The sequence below is a fragment of the Mytilus trossulus genome, chromosome 10, assembly GCF_036588685.1.
Source record: "Mytilus trossulus isolate FHL-02 chromosome 10, PNRI_Mtr1.1.1.hap1, whole genome shotgun sequence".
NCBI classification, from domain to species: Eukaryota; Metazoa; Mollusca; class Bivalvia; order Mytilida; family Mytilidae; genus Mytilus; species Mytilus trossulus.
This window is the reverse complement of record NC_086382.1, coordinates 70,641,703-70,659,670: the sequence shown is the minus strand read 5'-3', so window position 1 is coordinate 70,659,670 and position 17,968 is coordinate 70,641,703. Positions and strand designations below refer to the sequence as shown.

Sequence of the window (17,968 nt, the reverse complement as noted above, 5' to 3'; positions counted from 1 at the left end):
GAATTTAAAATGTCCAATTTTTATCAATTTATAAAGTTTTAATGGTAGAACTTCTAGAAAACCTTTGATTGAGGGTCTGAATTTCACATTTGGGTGATCTCAAATCTTGACAACATCTCTGATTTCATTAAATTATTTTGTTAATTGCACAAACCATTTTTAAACATCATCTGAAATGTTTCTAAATTTGAATGTTTGCTAAAATAATAAGAAAAATCTGGTAAACACTGTGCAGTACCAATCACTTCTAAATTGAAATTGTGGTCCAAAATTAGTCATGTCAGCTCATAAGTGGTAAGAAATTCTGCTCAGTTTTGAAATATGATGAAAACAATAATGTGTCCCCAGTACACATATGCCCCATCCGCACTATCATTTTCTATGTTTAGTGGACAGTGAAAATAGGGTAAAATCTCTAATTTGGCTTTAAAATTTAAAAAAAATATCATAAAGATGATGTGCACTAAGTTTCAAGTTGATTGGACTCAACTTCATCAAAAACTACCTCAACCAAAACTTTAACCTGAAGTGGGACAGAGAGACGAACGAACAGATGGATGAACAAACAGACGGATAAACGAACAGACGGATGAACAACCAGACGGACGGAAGAATGAACGGATGCACAGACCAGAAAAAATAATGCTCATAAATGGGGCATAAAAATCTGAAGTATAGAGGTGAATTTGATTGATTGATAGATTGTTGGTTTCTTAATGTCCAGTGGCAACTCATGAATTTGAAGAGATTGAACAGGTAAAACAGGGTTGGAGAAATTGTTGATGTTTTTTAAATAGATGGGAGGGGGTGGGGGACAAGTGAAAATATTTGCTCTTTATAATCTGTTAATTTGTAATGGGTCAGTTGATTTACCTATGATATTAATAAATTTGTATCATGAGGGTCACTTAAGGGAGAAAGTCATGTCAAGATAAGAATTCAAGTTATGTTTTACCCATTTTATCCTTTGAATTTTTGAATTGTTGAATTAAGTATATGAGATTTATCTTTGATAGTTTAAACTGCTAAAGTTTAAAACCTATTTGCCATATGATATTTGTTTTCTGAAATTTTCTTTGAGTTATCCCTCTTTGTATACAAGGCTGGAAAACCAGTGACACACTGATTGATTTTTTAAAATGAATTGAATTAGAGAAAAATAGCCCAGAAGTAGTTGGTTATAATTATAGATACATCTCTGGCTGTTTGTGAGGATGCATTTAATCCACAATATTAAACATTTGTAATTTAATTACAATTTATAGGATTATCAATTATTAACAGATCAATTGAAACTCGGTCATACACTACCAATTATACTAAGGATGTTGGGAATATTTTACTCTCAATAAATGTTTTTGTCAGTACAAAGATAAAATCTGAGGTGTAAAAGTGATCTTTTTGCACCAACGAAAGAGAGTGTTTTTAAAGCCTTTCATCCTTTATTTATAATTCTCTTGGTTTACCATGAATTATGACAGTCCATTTCCAGTAAAAGTCAGTTATTCCAGTAATTACTGAGATTGCATTTACAGCTTTGTCAATTTAATTCAATTTCTGAGATAGCTTCTGCAGTAAAATTTGTTGATTTATTTCTTTAGCAGGAAGAAAAACTATAAATGGATCAATAGGGGAAGAACTTTGTGCTATTCTCTTAATTGTGGTGTCATAAGGTCAAGTGTATTGTTTGATGTTTTGAGTAGTAATCTCTGTCTGGAAGCTCATATTAATTCCATGTCCCAGTTATACAGGAAACCTAGATTAAGAAGGATGATAAAATAAAGCCTCTTTGTTCCTATCACAGTCACTTAGTTTTCTATGAACATTGGTCAAACTTTTTTAAGTTGTTTTTATAGCAACATTTTTTTTTTATAGCAACATTAACTACTGTGAATTCATTTATTTTCATGAGTACCAATTTTCATGGTCTGAAGATAAAAAGGTATTTCATGGATCAGGCCCATAGCCAGGAATTTCCAAGGTTATTTTTTTTACCCATGAATTCGACATTAACAGTCACAATTTGAATAGAACATTGACTTTAACAGTGCTTTTTGGTTTCAAGGAGGGGGTGGGGTGGGGTGGGGTCGGACCCTCCAGATCCCCCTGGCTATGGATATGTGGATATTTGATTCCAATAGTCTCATACAATAGAAATTGAGTACCAATTTTGCGCCTGTCCCAAGTCAGAAGCCTCTGGCATTTGTTAGGGACGACATTAAAAGTTCAATGAAGGATAAAAAACTTAATTCACATAGTTTTTTCACTCACCTTTGTGTCGCTTTGACACATTCACCATTTCCTTTCTCAATCTTATTAGCTATATAGTTATTAAACAATTGAATTTGTGTTTTTTTTCAAACTTTTCTTTTTGACAAGGGTTTTGGAGATCATATTTGATAGTGAAAACAGGCCTAGGATTTAGTCATTGACACATCATTCCTAAGACATGGTGATTAACAAAGATTTCTGTTAAAAATTAACTCAAGACAAAATTACTTCTGTTCACTCAAACTATCCTCTTTATGTCCCTCATGAAATGACATATCTTTTCATTTGTTTGACATTTATATTACAGCATTAACCCATTCAAGTGTTAAACAATATTCCTGCAAATGATCAATTCTGTTGTAATATTTGATTAGGAGCTGTTGATAAATTGTCAGGCATAGAAAATAAATTTTTCCATTTGGAAAAGTACCCTGAATCAAAGTGACTTTCACTTGAGGAGTATTGATTTTAGTATAGAAAGTTATCATGTACTTTTGTTATCTCCCCTGCCTTAATAGTCGCAGAAAGGAGAAATGGTGGATATTTGGGGCATGGTGGCATTTGTGGTAGCAGTTGTCAAAGATTTTGATTAATTTGTACATGGAGAAACAATTCTATCTGTATTAACAGTAATCTGAAATAGGATGCAACATTCATTTCATTTATCAGCAAAAGTTCAGATTTTGGCAATTAAACCAAAAAGAGACACGATAGTACAGCCATACCAAATCAGTAATATTTAGGCATCAATTTTATGTCACATAAAAAATTACAATTAAAATTTCATTCCAAACACATAACTATAAAACCATGTTCTAAAAGTGTTAATGCATCTGGAAAATCTGAGATAATGACACTTTTCCTGTTTTATCTAAACTAATTGCTCTTTTAAGAACAAAAGAGAAAAGATAAAATATTAATTTATTTGACTTCTATGTAAATCAGACTTAATTGTCTCATATCTCATTTATCTACAGGGCTTAAATGCCCCTAAGATATGTGAAGCTTATGCATCTAATCCATAAACTAATAACAATCCCATCAAAAACTAGTAGTTACACTAGAAAAGTTTAGAATATAGAGTTATCTTTCTTGTATCACAGGGTTTCTAGCCAGCACAGACTGTATAACTGTAACCTACATATTCTGATATATTTTCTGATGAAATTGTTTTAACAATAATTATATGTTCATCTTAGGCTCTTTCTGTCAGGAAAATTGTTTATGTTTAAGATATGATAAATGGTAAACCATTAAAACCATTATCTTTTGTCTGTTTCTGTGGCTAAAAGAATTGTTATTGATTTCGTAAAATTGTCTTCGAAATGTCAAAAGTGCTTGAAAATACTCTTGTTCTTTTTTCATTGGTTTTTATTAGTACCAAACGTTGTGACACTTTAAGGAAAGCACAATTATCTGTGAAATATGTGATTGTTTAAAGTTCTTTAATTCCTTTTGGTTTTGTAATTGAGTTATAGGGGAGACAATTGGTTGTGTCAAGGGAATATAGATAGACTTAAAGCTTTAATGTAGGTTATGGTATATAACAGCTCGTAATACTTATAATAAGCAACATAGGAGCAATCTAGAATACATTGATTTTAACTTTTTTATGGTCATTTCAAACAAATTGCTGTTAATTGATTAACATTGAAAGGGAAATACTGCAGGATTGTTTATGGGTTTTCTTGATCTCAGAGGCAGATTTAGGGGGGGGCAGGGGGCCCGAGCCCCCTCTTTTTGGGAATAAAATTGGTTGCTTATATAGGGAATCGCTGAAGCATGGCTGGAGCGGGCCCCCTCTTAGGTCAGTCAGTGGGCTCCCACTTTTAAAATTCCTCGATCCGCCACTGGATCTTACGTTATGACCAATATACACTATATATATATCCCTCATACACATATATAATAGAGCACAATATGAGGGTGGATTATTACACTTTAGGATTTGGTTATCCTCTTTAGTGTCCTTTTTGCTTCTTTTTCAGCATGCTTTGAACTTGCCTACTTGTTATCATAAGAGTTTTAATGTTTTTATTTATATGTATCCTCCACAGGGAATTAAGGAGCAGTAAATGGTACCCTCAATATCCATCCCCTACATGTGCCTCCCAAAGTTTGTTCGCTTTCTCTAACTTTAGTTGCCTCAACCAAATGTCATGATACTCACACACAATGCTACATTATGTGTAAGCAGGAACATCATCTGTGTCCCTCGGATGATGTACAGTCTTTTTTTAAGCAATTATGACCATGTTATTCAACAGTCGAACAAGGATGCATTATTTTATTTGCAGATGCAAAATGTAAACCAAAGCAGGATAATGTACTCCTGCAGATAAAAGGATGCACTTTCAAAATGTCTTAACACAGAAATAAAACATATATGATCTTTATCCATGTTTTATTGCATGTTATTCAGTACTTTGAATATGATACTAAATGATAGATTAATCAGTTGAGGAAGTCAATACTGTAAAGTTATCCTATAATGCATGAAATGCATTAGATAAGTATCATCAGGAGTGTAATAATTATAGTCTCAGGAGAATTAGTATGGTCTGAGTCTATAGACTATTGTCACTACCATTATGTCACAGCTGAGCCAAAGTATTATGTATGGTTTGAGTCTGAAGACTATTGTCACTACCATTATGTCACAGTCAAACATACTCTACAGCTTAAATCCATATTGTTGTCTTATATATGTTCATTCGGAATAGGCTAATATTTTGTTCTTCACAAAGTTCTGACTGCCACAATTAATACTTGTGTTTGGCATATTGTCACCCTTGCACATAGCTAGAATTGTTGTACACTTTAAGCAATTGTTGTCCTTGACCTTCACACAACGAAAGCTTTAATTTATAAATTTGATTACCCATATTTAGTAAGATACATTGTGGTTGTGACATGCAGACTTTCAATATTGTTCAGTCACATTCATTTAATATTATACCTTCAGATTCATTTGACATATACCTAAAAAATACAAAAATATTTTTGAAAAACAGATAACTATTTAACCTAATAGAAGCAATAGGACATCAGTACTTTAGTTGATGCTACATTTAAGTGTGATGCATCTTGGGAATTGACATTTATAGACATTGGTTTAGTATTCTCGAGTGGGTATAAATCAATGAATGAAGGACAAGTACAATTGACAGAACTTTTATGAAGTTTCCAATGTTCCTTTAAAATGCGTAGAATTCTATTGAACTTGATCTTCCAGGAATAATATTATACAGTATAAAAGAAAAGAAAAGGAATATAATATTTGTACAGAAATAGACCAGATTTATAATTTTTGATTTTTGTAATTACTCAAGCATTAAACAAACATAATTCCTTATTAAAAGTTCTGATTAAACAGTTAACTAATATTTGCACATTGTTAACATTGCACTTTTAAATGTTGTTATTGGGTACTTTAACAGCAGACACATTTCAGAGATATGTTCTTTTGGGAGATTTTATTGAGTGTCAGTGTAAGCCACCATTTTGATTGGATCCCTCTCAGCTTTGCTAGTTGGTTTCATCAGTCAATTTATTTTTATTTTCACTAATACTATTGACCTTTGAAAGTTCTTAACCATATTATTTCAAATAAACAAAAACATACGCGCTTACTCTTAATATGTATTTGCCAATTTGGTGAACGATCAGGTTAGTTGGGTATCTATCTACATACAATTGTTGTTCATTCCATGACTTTTTTTTCACTCCCAATTATTTGTCTGTTTTTATCTATCAATTCTAATTCTTTTCACTCCAAATTATTTGCCTGTTTTTACCTTACAATTCTCACCCTTTTCGCTCCCAATTAGTTACCTGTTTTTACCTAGCATTGTAATTCCCATTATTTTCAACCTACGATAGTAGAGGGGCATTATGTTTCTGGTCTGTGCGTCCATTCTTTTGCCGTCCAAACTTTTTGGAAAAAGAACCTCTATTTGATCAATCCGTATCGGTCAGTGTAAAATATTTGTCATAAAGGGCCAACCTGTTGTAAATCACGATATATTCCAGCCCCCATGAATTATTTCTTATTTTTCTTGCATACTAAATGAGGCACTCAACAAGATTGCATGTGTTTTTATTCTATATTAAAAAACTCAGATTATTGCAATCTGATCTTGAAAGTGAACATGAAAAACAGAATCTTTTGAAATCTTACACTCAATGAAACAAAACCTGAAGCAACAAAATCCTATAAAAATCAAACATGAAATCTAAGCTATTAAAATTTTCACATTTCCAATCAGAATTTGCATTGATTTTTCAGGTAAAAGTTGTGTTGAATGTTTGATGATGTGATAAACATTATCCTCGAGGAAAACATATCTCATTAATAATGTACTACCCGAGTACAATGATTCATTGGCTGATTGCTTCCTTCCGTAATTCTGTGTTGTATCGTGTGAGCCAAGCTTTGATGCTACTTAACCTTCATTTACAATGACTAAATGTGTTTGTTATTGCCTGTTCAACATGTTTCAAAGTGAGGCCAAAGATACTAAAGGGATATTTAAAATCGTAACTCGAAAAACAAACCAGCCATGCCATGACAGTGAGTGTGTAAGAACTGAGAGTGTAACGGTTGCTATCCTTTGGTCATTTGGTCTTGGATGTGGAGTTGTCTCATTGTCAATCATATCACATCTTTTTTTATTTCCATATTAACAGCTAGTTCTGTACAAGTCTGAACCATAAGCTTAGAAAATTTCAGACTTACTGATGCTACATGCAGATTTACTGAGCATTTGTTCAAAACCAATTATTGAAACTCCTTCAGGCCTTTTTTGGTGTAAACACTAAACATTTTTTTTTATATCTCATTAAATGGGCTAGCTAGTGATTCCCTGCTTATTTTTTTTAAAATAATAAATTTAGAAAAAATTAAAAGTAGCAGCAAAGTGGCTTTCTAGTGATGTTGACTAATCATAAAATTGAGAATGGAAATGGGGAATATGTCAAAAGATACAACAACCCGACCAAAGAGCAGACAACAGCCAAAGGCCACCAATGAGTCTGTAACACAGCGAGAAAATCCTGTACCTGGTGGTGACCCTTAGCTGGTCCCCAAATAAAATTGTGTACCGGTACTAGTTCAGTGAAAATGAACATGCACCAAAAATAATCATGTTTATATAAAAATGAAAATATCTGGTATGATTGCCAACAAGACAATTCTCCACCACCATAGAAATGAGATAGAAGTGAATGACTATATAGGTCACTACATAGACATCAGCAATACCCAAAACTGTTTTTACAGTATATATAATTGGATCATATTTCAAATTTTATGAAGTTTGCATTCATTTAGAACTGTATCTGAATATAAAAAAAAGGTACAGAGCATTCTTGCTTTCAAAGATTATATACTATCAATTAAAAATTAAGTAGAATTAAACACTAATATAATACCTAGTGTATAGGTATGAGGCAGATTTAACAAGTATCAATTTATCAGTCATAAGCCTTGGTCTAGGCAAATCAAATTGTAGGGATTCTGTGAAAGATGAAGATAATGTGATTATCCAGGGACTTAAAGATAACACCAGGAATCAATGATGGAATGAAGAGGGCATTTGTACTTGGGAGAAATGACTCAACATTCTGAAGCAGGTTAAAATAAAAGTCAGAACACAGAAAGGAATTCTAAGTTGCGGATTTCATAAAATAATAAACATACATTTTGTCTGATTAAAAATATCATAAAATATAGACCCATTTCAATTATCCGACTTTTTAATGTAGAAGAAAATGGTAATCTGTGCTTTTTGTGGTTTCTAAAAGCAAAACAGACATAAAATATCATTATATCACTATCAAATGTTCAGTTAATGCTTGCATTAAAACTTGGAATTCTCTTTGTGGAAATTTTGTTTCCAATAATATTTTGAAAAATATTGGAAGATGATTTATTAAAATGTAATCAATGCTGTGCTTGTTTACAACATCCAATTTTAACATATTAAGACATCATTTCACCACACATTTTCAGACATTATTTCACCTCATGTTTGGACATAATTTCACCACCTGTTTAGTTAAATGTCATTTAGCCATCTAGTTAGATACATGTCATTTCACAACTTGTTTTGAAACATGCCATTTCACCACCTGTGTAAAAACATGTCATTTTATCACCTGTTTAAAAGAAACATGTCATTTCACCACCTGTTTAGATACAAGCTATTTTACCACCTGTTTAGATACATGTCATTTCACCACCTGTGTAGAAACATGTCATTTCATCACCTGTGTAGAAACATGTCATTTCATCACCTGTTAAGAAACATGTCATTTCATCACCTGTTTAGATACATGTCATTTCACCACCTGTTTAGATACATGTCATTTCACCACCTGTTTAGAATCATGGCATTTCACCATCTGTTTAGATACATGTCATTTCACCACCTGTTTAGATACATGTCATTTCACCACCTGTTTAGATACAAGCCATTTCACCACCTGTTTAGAATCATGCCATTTCACCACCTGTTTAGAATCATGGCATTTCACCACCTGTTTAGATACATGTCATTTCACCCCCTGTTTAGAATAATATCATTTCACCCCCTGTTTAGAATAATATCATTTCACCACCTGTTTAGAAACATGTCATTTCACCACTTGTTTAGATACAAGCCATTTCATCACTTGTTTAGAAGAAACATATCATTTCACCACCTGTTTAGATACATGTCATTTCACCACCTGTTTAGAAGAAACAAATCATTTCACCACCTGTTTAGATACATGTCATTTCACCATCTGTTTATATACAAGCCATTTCACCACCTGTTTAGAAGAAACATATCCTTTCACCACCTGTTTAGAAACATATCATTTCACCACCTGTTTATAGAAACAAGCCATTTCACCACCTGTTTAGAAGAAACATATCATTTCACCACCTGTTTAGAAACATATCATTTCACCACCTGTTTATAGAAACAAGCCATTTCACCACCTGTTTAGAAGAAACATATCATTTCACCACCTGTTTAGAAACAAGCCATTTCACCACCTGTTTAGAAGAAACAAATCATTTCACCACCTGTTTAGATACATGTCATTTCACCATCTGTTTATATACAAGCCATTTCACCACCTGTTTAGAAGAAACATATCCTTTCACCACCTGTTTAGAAACATATCATTTCACCACCTGTTTAGAAGAAACATATCATTTCACCACCTGTTTAGAAACATATCATTTCACCACCTGTTTAGAAACATATCATTTCACCACCTGTTTAGAAGAAACATATCATTTCACCACCTGTTTAGAAACATGTCATTCCACCACCTGTTTATAGAAACAAGCCATTTCACCACCTGTTTAGAAGAAACATATCATTTCACCACCTGTTTAGATACATGTCATTTCACCACCTGTTTAGAAGAAACATATCATGTCACCACCTGTTTAGAAACATATCATTTCACCACCTGTTTAGAGACATGTCATTTCACCCCCTGTTTAGAAACATATCATTTCACCACCTGTTTAGAAGAAACATATCATTTCACCACCTGTTTAGAAACATATCATTTCACCACCTGTTTAGAAGAAACATATCATTTCACCACCTGTTAAGATGAAACATTAAACATATCATTTCATCACCTGTTTAGAATAATATCATTTCACCACCTGTTTAGAAGAAACATATCATTTCACCATCTGTTTAGATATATGTCATTTCACCACCTGTTTAGAATGATATCATTTCACCACCTGTTTAGATGCAAGCCATTTCACCACCTGTTTAGAAACATGTCATTTCACCACCTGTTTAGAAACATGATATTTCACTATATGTTAAGAAACATGCCATGTCATCACCTGTTTAAAAACATGTCAGATACTTGTCTTTTCATCAAATGTTAAGATACATGTCATTCAACATATTTAAAAAAAAGAATATATAGAATTGTATCTATCAGACATCTGTCAAAGCTCTTACAATCTTCTGTAGAATTTTCATTCTTCCCCTATAGAAGTGTGTCCGTCAGGACAAGTGACACACAGATGACACCTATCACATTGTTCAGCCATTATTGTAATACAAGATAAGGAATCAGGATAGCAGACTGTTTACTAATATCAATATTTAATACTTTTCCCCTGAAGGTATCCAGATTTCTCTCATTATATTGATTCTATGTATCATAGCAGATCTAAGCATTCAGTTGTTATTGTATCAGACAGCAGGTTTTATGGCTGACTGATTTTTTCACAGATTTGATAATTTCAAAAATCTGTTATTCTCTGTTGGCTAATTTATTTGAACATATTTCCAATAGTCTTAGTCTGTCAAATTATGTAATTGAAAGCAATTATTTGAAGGCACTGACAAGTTACTGCTTAATAGAAGTTGGTTTGTAAATCATCAAAGGAAATTTGAAGAAAAAAAATATTGGGATTTATATTGTTGGTATAAAGTGCTTTTTAAATTGGAATGATTAAAAATTTATAAGTGTTAAAATTTCCATTTGAGATTTTTTGATTTACTTTGTTATTCCTATACCAGGCCTGGTTTGTTCTGATTTTATTTTTGTAGATCAATATTAGAGCTGTCAGAGTAATTATTTATATAATAGATAACTTGATTTATGGTTCTAGTACCTAAAACACTAAGGAAATCTTCCATGAACAAATCTATTTCATCATTTTATGGCAAAACTCGTTCAATAGGTAATTGTTCTGGTCTTTACTGTTAGGAATATAACGAGATGTGGGATAAACATCTGAGAGACAGCATCCCAACAACTCCACAAGCTCGGAGAGACAATATAAGTATTTGTATAGCTTATAAGATTTGTCACCTTTATCAAATAATACCCCGCTTTTAACTGAAGGCCATACCATAATTATATTCTATAGTGTGAATTACAGATCCTAAAGTGTATCTTTGCTTTCAATGATCTCAAAACATCTTATTATATTTTCCCTTTTAAAAACCTAATGCACTATCATCTAGTTTTGTTGGGTCACCATAAAATTGAGGTATTTCATATTTATATACACCTTGAAATTGATTTGATTTGATTTTTTTGTGTTTTAATGCAACTTTTAAGCACTGCATTTAGGCTATTTCGTAGCGGCCTTTTTTTATTGGTGAAGGAAGTGGAAGTGCCCAGAGAAAACCACAACTTTCTGTAGGACAACTGACAATCCTAGTCAATTAAGATTAGAGTCGAGTGCACCCGCATGAGCGGGGTTCGAACTCACAAACGCAGTGTTGACTGCCAAGAAATTGAAGAATAATATTGCTTGATTAAACACTTGATATTTGAGAAATTAAGTTTATAGGAGGTCATCAGTATCAATATACTTTGAGTATTAGTAATTAACCAATGTCTATAAAGTAGTCATACATTGCTACTCTCATTATTAAGATGTCATGTGTCAGATCATAAATCTGACAGTTAGTATTGTGAAAGAAAGCCGATCAGAAAAAAGTGAATGAGAATATACATTTCATCATCAAATGGACTGAAAATAGCAGCAGTTTTTGTAATGGATCCGGTAGCAGAAAAGCACCCAGATAATGACAAATGATTACTTCTATTCTCCTACCCAATATCACTTTCACACGTGATCCTATGAGAGTTTGAGACGAACGTTTCCTATCTAAAGGTGTTGTTTGATCAATACCGTACTAAGTTTATGTTGAAACAAAGACGTTTAATACGTTCAAATCACATCATTTTATTGCTATATTTATTGCTATATTTATTGGTATTTTTTCTATGTAGGGATAATGTAAATGGTCTGTTTACTAATCGTTTGTAGAAGTTTATTATCAAACAGTTTGACTCTGGACCTAGAGGCAAACTATATATATATAAGTTAGAACTCATTAATATAGTACAATCAAAGGTTCATTTGTTTACTCAAAAGTTACAATGGAATTAATTTTGTGTTTTGTGTTGTTTTATTGGAAATATTGAGCAATCATCAATCGTGATTGATTGTTGTTTGAAAAAATAAAACTATGGGATGTTAGTAAACTAAATTGATTAGTATGTGCAGTTATTAGTTTAGCTATTAGTGTAGGACTATCTATTTTTGTAATGTCCACTTGGTGCCTACAAACAGCCAGGTAAGATCTAGTAGATTTAATTTTATCTTATATTATAGGTAAATGTTTGATGCTTTTAATTTGATACAGATTAATCTGAGTCAGGCGCTTATAGTATAAGATTGGTTCTCATTATATTATGACTGATTATGAGTGAGTGAGAGTTCTTTTTACAATTCTGTAAAAATTATTGTTTAATTTAGGAGTTTTGAGGAATTTCAGAAAAAAAGCCACTATAATTAATATAAGAAACACAAATTCATAAATTTTCTTCTTTTTTTTTCTGATAAGTGATTTCATAATATACAATTAACTTTTCTGGTCAAATAATTGTTCAAGTGTATAAAAAGTATTATAGATAATTACTATTGAATGGCACATAGAAAAATAGCCTAACACTGATAAAGAAATCAATGTATGAAACACTGTATGATTTTTATGCCACCCAGGATTATAGTACATTGTGTATTTAGTATAATACTTTATCAGCTTGTGGTTGCAATTCTTATTCTCTAAGCTTTAAGATATATTGGGTTGTTGAATTGAATAAATGCATGATACTACTGTTGACATGATAGAGGAATCTGTAGTCTCACTTTCAGGACACAGTTTAATTGTAATAAATTTTAAATCAGGTTCAATTAATTTGCTTTTAAAGTTTTCCACAAAACTTCATTTTCATAATATTAATTTACTGTGAGCCAAAATTTTCATTTTTACATGCAGCCATTAAATTTTTGATTATTATGCAACATATTTGTATGATTTGATGTTGTTTTTTCTTAGTTTTAATTAGAATTGAGATAATAATATTGTATTTTAAGCTCCTGGTGAACGGCATCTATCAGTGATTTGATGGTCGAGAATTAAGTTTACTGGCAATGCGCAATGCGTTAGCAGAGCCAGTAAACATGTATTTGCAACCATTAAATCATCAATTGATGCCGTCGGGACTTAAAATACAGTTATCTCTTTAGTCTATATATATATAAGGTATAAAAGACTTTTAAATTCATGCATATCCCGTAGAATTTTCCTTGGTCTTTTTCTTGAAAATGCACCACTTTGCTGTATTTTAACAATTTCTATATAAGCTTGCCAGTTTATTTTATTTTAGACAACCTTGTCCTTTGACCTTTTGCCTTCTATTGTCCATACATATCCTTAATTTAAACTCATTAGTAGACGCGGATCCAAGGGGGGTTCTGGGGGTTGGACACCCCCCTTTTTTTGGGCCGATCAATGCATTTGAATGGGGACATGTAGTTGGAACCCCCACTTTGTCCTGGGTTAGGAACCCCCCTTTTTAAAATGGCGTGATCCGCCCCTGATTAGGCTTATTCTGAATGTGCATGAAATACTTGCCTCTAGACATAAAGCAGACAAAAATCATCAATCTATATATTATATTCTGCAGAAAAAGAAAAAGAAAATCTTTTGATTTATACAAATGTGCAATATTAAAAACACAACTTCACTTTTTCTGTTTTAATGACCTAATGTAGCAATTTACATGTGGTTCTATTGAATGGAAGTCTTAACATTAGCTATACCAATAAATGGTTAAATTGGAAATCTATGATTGAAATTTTTCCTGTTACCCATACATTAAACAGTAAGTGTCAAAGTGATAAATGATGTGTGTTTTAAAGCTACAGAACTAAATTGTTTTTGTATAATGACTGAATCTAAAATATCCAATACTATTTCATTGAGTTCAATCTGATTCAAAATACCATTATTAACAGAGTGTTTAATTTAAAGTGGGTCAGGGTCTGGGAAATAGTTAATGAAAACAAGAAGTTTATTTCTCTATTAGTTTTATATGGATTGACACAATAATTGAATGGATAACCGAGTACTCTTTAAGTCTTATTCTCAGAAATTCTTGTGTCAGAGACAAACAAATTTCTAACATCATGCCTTCAATTTGGCTCACACTGAACATCAATCTATAAAGGGCCTAAAAAATGACTCATTGTTGAAGGCTGTACAATCACCTAGTTGTTAATTTTTATATCATTTGGTCTCTTGTGAAGATCGAGTTTTCTCTAAAATTGGCAATCAGTCCACATCTTTTTGTTTAATTTCATTCTAAGGGTGGTAAAGCTTTGCTTGTACTGAAAAACTTCAAATAAGACATAATTTCACGTTGAGCGTGAAATAATTTCTGTCATGAACATTCAGGGAAAAAAAAAGACTTTGATGTGAACTTTTTGCGCTGAGTCATTCACTGTCTTTTTGTATAAAAAAAACTCTATTTTACCTGATGTTCCCAATTTAGTATACATATTTTAGAGGGGGTAGGAGGGGTCCTGATCCCGAAATCCCGGACTTAAAAACACCAGATCCCAAAATCCCTATATAGCTAGGTTAAAAACACAATATCCCGAGGTCCCGAATTCGAAAAAAGAATTCCCAGATCTGGAAAGGTTCAATCCTGAAATCCCGAGCTTAAAAACACTGAGCCCAGGGTCCTGATAAATGTCCTATCCCCCCTCATATTTGTGATGTAATTTGTTACTTTTAAAAAAATATTTCTTGGCGATCCCTGCCAAGTGCATTAATTTCGTTTGAAAAAGTCCAAGCAAGAGTAAATACCCATTTGAAAATCACAAAGTACTAAAATTAAATAAACAGAACACATTGAACGATGCACCTGCCTTAAACTGAAAGTCAAATAAAAAAGTAAAAACATGTTGAACATTAAATAAAAATGGTGATCATGTTGCACGAAAATAACCCTTTACCACCCTCATTACTTAATTGTCATCAATTTGAATTTATAATTTATGATATTTGGAAATGCGTGCTTAGACATTACATTATATTTAGTTCAGTTTGCTGGTCTGAGTGAGTGTCGGGTTTCTTTCTCAAGGACTTGCATTACATACCAATAGCTTTGTCAATACACAGTAGAACCTAATCCATTCATTTCTAAAGTAGTCTTAATATGTCTGAATTGGTTAGATTTGATTGTGGTTTTACAGTTAATAGTATTGGTATATCTGGTTACTATATGTAATTGTATTGTGTCATTTGTATGGTGTAATTGTCACTCTTTATTCCAATCTCATTTTATAGATCATACACTCTTATGCTCTTATGTAACATTAGCTAAAAACAAGAAAATGCTGATCTTAAAGGCAAATTTAATCCAGCAGACAAACTGAACAATTATTAGGCATCAAATTCATGACAACTTTTGTATACTGTAAATTAAGATATTATTCCATGCATATATTAATTAAATTTTGACATGGCAGACCAAAATGTTAGAATAATTATTGTAACTATAGGGAAAGCTGCAAACAAATATATCAGTCATATTTCAAATATTGTTATACATGTACCAATTAAAACACCCAGGCACATAATTTTCCATAGTAAAAAGCTCCCAATAATTTTCAGTATTCAAGATTTGCATGTTTCTTTTAAAGCTTTTCCAGAATTGTGCCCCTCTGAGGTCTAGCAATATCCAAAAAAAAAGAAGATGTAGTATGATATCCAATGAGACAACTGTCCACAAGAGACCAAAATGACACAGAAATTTACAATTATAGGTCACCGTACAGTCTTCAACAATGAGCAAAGCCAATACCGCATAGTCAGCTATAAAAGGCCCAAAAAGATAATGTAAAACAACTTAAACAAGAAAACTAATGGCCTTATTTATGTAAAAAAAAATGAATAAAAACAAATATGTAGCATCGTGCATTAAAACAAACGACAGCCACTGAATTACAGGCTCCTGACTTGGGACAGGCACATACATACGTAATGTGGCGGGGTTAACATGTAAGTATGATCCCAACCCTCCATTAAACTGGGACAGTTATAACAGTACATTTCATAAGAATGAATTATAAAAACCAATTGGAAATGCTCAACTCAACAGATGGACAAAATTACAAGTGGAGTTAAATATTTTGACATTAGACTGAGTGAGTACATTAGATCTTTGAGCTACTTTGAAGAATTCCTAAGATGATTAATTTTGTCACAACTTTTCTTATATAATAACAGTGGGGAATACTTTAGTGATAACAATTATCACCCCTGCAAATGGAACTTGTAATGGTCAGCATGTTTTCCCAAAGGATTATATTGTTCAATTATTAGTTGCAAGAAAATGTTCTGGTAAATACACTAAAAACAAATTACAATATAAACAGAATTGCCATAAAAGGATTTCATTTTCCTCTATAGAAAAGTAACATATGGACTTTGAGTTTTGTTGGTAATTTAAAGGTTTGAATGTAGCTGCACTTTCCATTTCCATGCATGTACTAGGATTTTTTTAAGCACAGGCAGACCAGTAAGTCATCTAATGCACTTTACATATATAGTTATCAAAAGTACCAGGATTATAATTTAGTACACCAGACACGCGTTTTGTCTACATAAGACTCATTAGTGACGCTCAAATCGAATTTTTATAAAGCCAAACAAGTACAAAGTTGAAGAGCATTGAGGATCCAAAATTCCAAAAAGTTGGGCCAAATGTATACTTGTATATGGATTTTTTTCAAGAGAATAAAATAGTTTTAGTATATATGTGCTTAAAAAGCATTTCATAGGGGGGGATCCAGCCATTTTTAAAAGGGGGGTTCCTAACCAATAATGAAAAAAGAAGGTTCCAATTATATGTCCCCATTCAAATGCATTGTTCATAAAAAAAAAGCTGGGGTTCCAACTCTTAGAACTTTTAAATTTGAAGGCAGTGTTTGAGATTTTGAAACTAATAAGGCCTGAGTCAGACAAGATTAGCATGTATCAACAGCAGTAACAAAATAGTGTAGTTATATCAGTATAAAAGTGCAAAGGAAGTTTTGCTCTGAGCTTCTTTGACAGTCGAAGCTGTCAAAGCAAAAATCAAAAAAGTTTATTTGGATCAGATAGTGAGATACAGTAATTTCTGGTAAATGAACTTATTTCTACTGGAATCAATGTGAGTCACCTGAGACAATAATTAGTCACAAGTTTTGTATATGCACTTGCCCTTTTTTTTCTATGAAAGTACATTGTTACAGCAATAGATCTGGGACAATCATCAGTTATGGTATTGAGGTTATTAGATTACTATAGATATTTATCTGTATATAATGAGATTTACACAGTATTGTAATGGATTACTCTTGTAAAAGTCAGATCATTCACTGATTCAACATTCAGAAAAAAATGTTGATTGTCCTTGAGATTTGACACAATGGATTGACACTTTGGAATGACTTATCCATTATTGTGTTTTTATTTTTGTAAAGTGGTCAATTTGTCTATCATTCCATCAATTTAAAGTTCACTGTTAGTATAAATGCACTATAGAAATGAAACTAAAAACCATTACATAAACATTTGAGCAGGACAGGATGTTTGTGTCCTTTCCCTTCTACATTATTATAGTCCCAATGTAGTTTAAAGTTGACTGTCAAGCACCTGCTTTATATTACAATTGTAATTTGTACTCTGATATTGATCTAGTCTAATAACTATAGCCATTGACTCTAGGTAGAATAAGGTTGCTGATCTATTGTAGGTTCATCATTATACTGGGTGCACTTGCATCCTGCAACCTTTGTGGTCTTGTG

The 17,968-nt window shown here is 32.2% G+C and overlaps 1 protein-coding gene across 9 annotated transcripts in view; it reads left to right on the top strand.

The window, feature by feature from the left end:
- LOC134688455 (synaptotagmin-7-like) overlaps positions 1-17,968 on the top strand; it is a 123,851-nt gene that overhangs the window by 32,371 nt on the left and 73,512 nt on the right. For 2 of the 9 annotated variants that reach the window (XM_063549189.1, XM_063549185.1), the window contains exon 1: positions 12,159-12,401. The exons of 6 other annotated variants lie outside the window; for them this stretch is intronic. In XM_063549189.1, coding sequence (XP_063405259.1) covers positions 12,373-12,401 — 29 coding nt within the window. In that variant the 5' untranslated portion in view covers positions 12,159-12,372. Of the gene's footprint in view, positions 1-12,158; positions 12,402-17,968 lie in introns of those variants that run through there. One more of the 9 variants, XM_063549190.1, reaches the window with a different exon arrangement.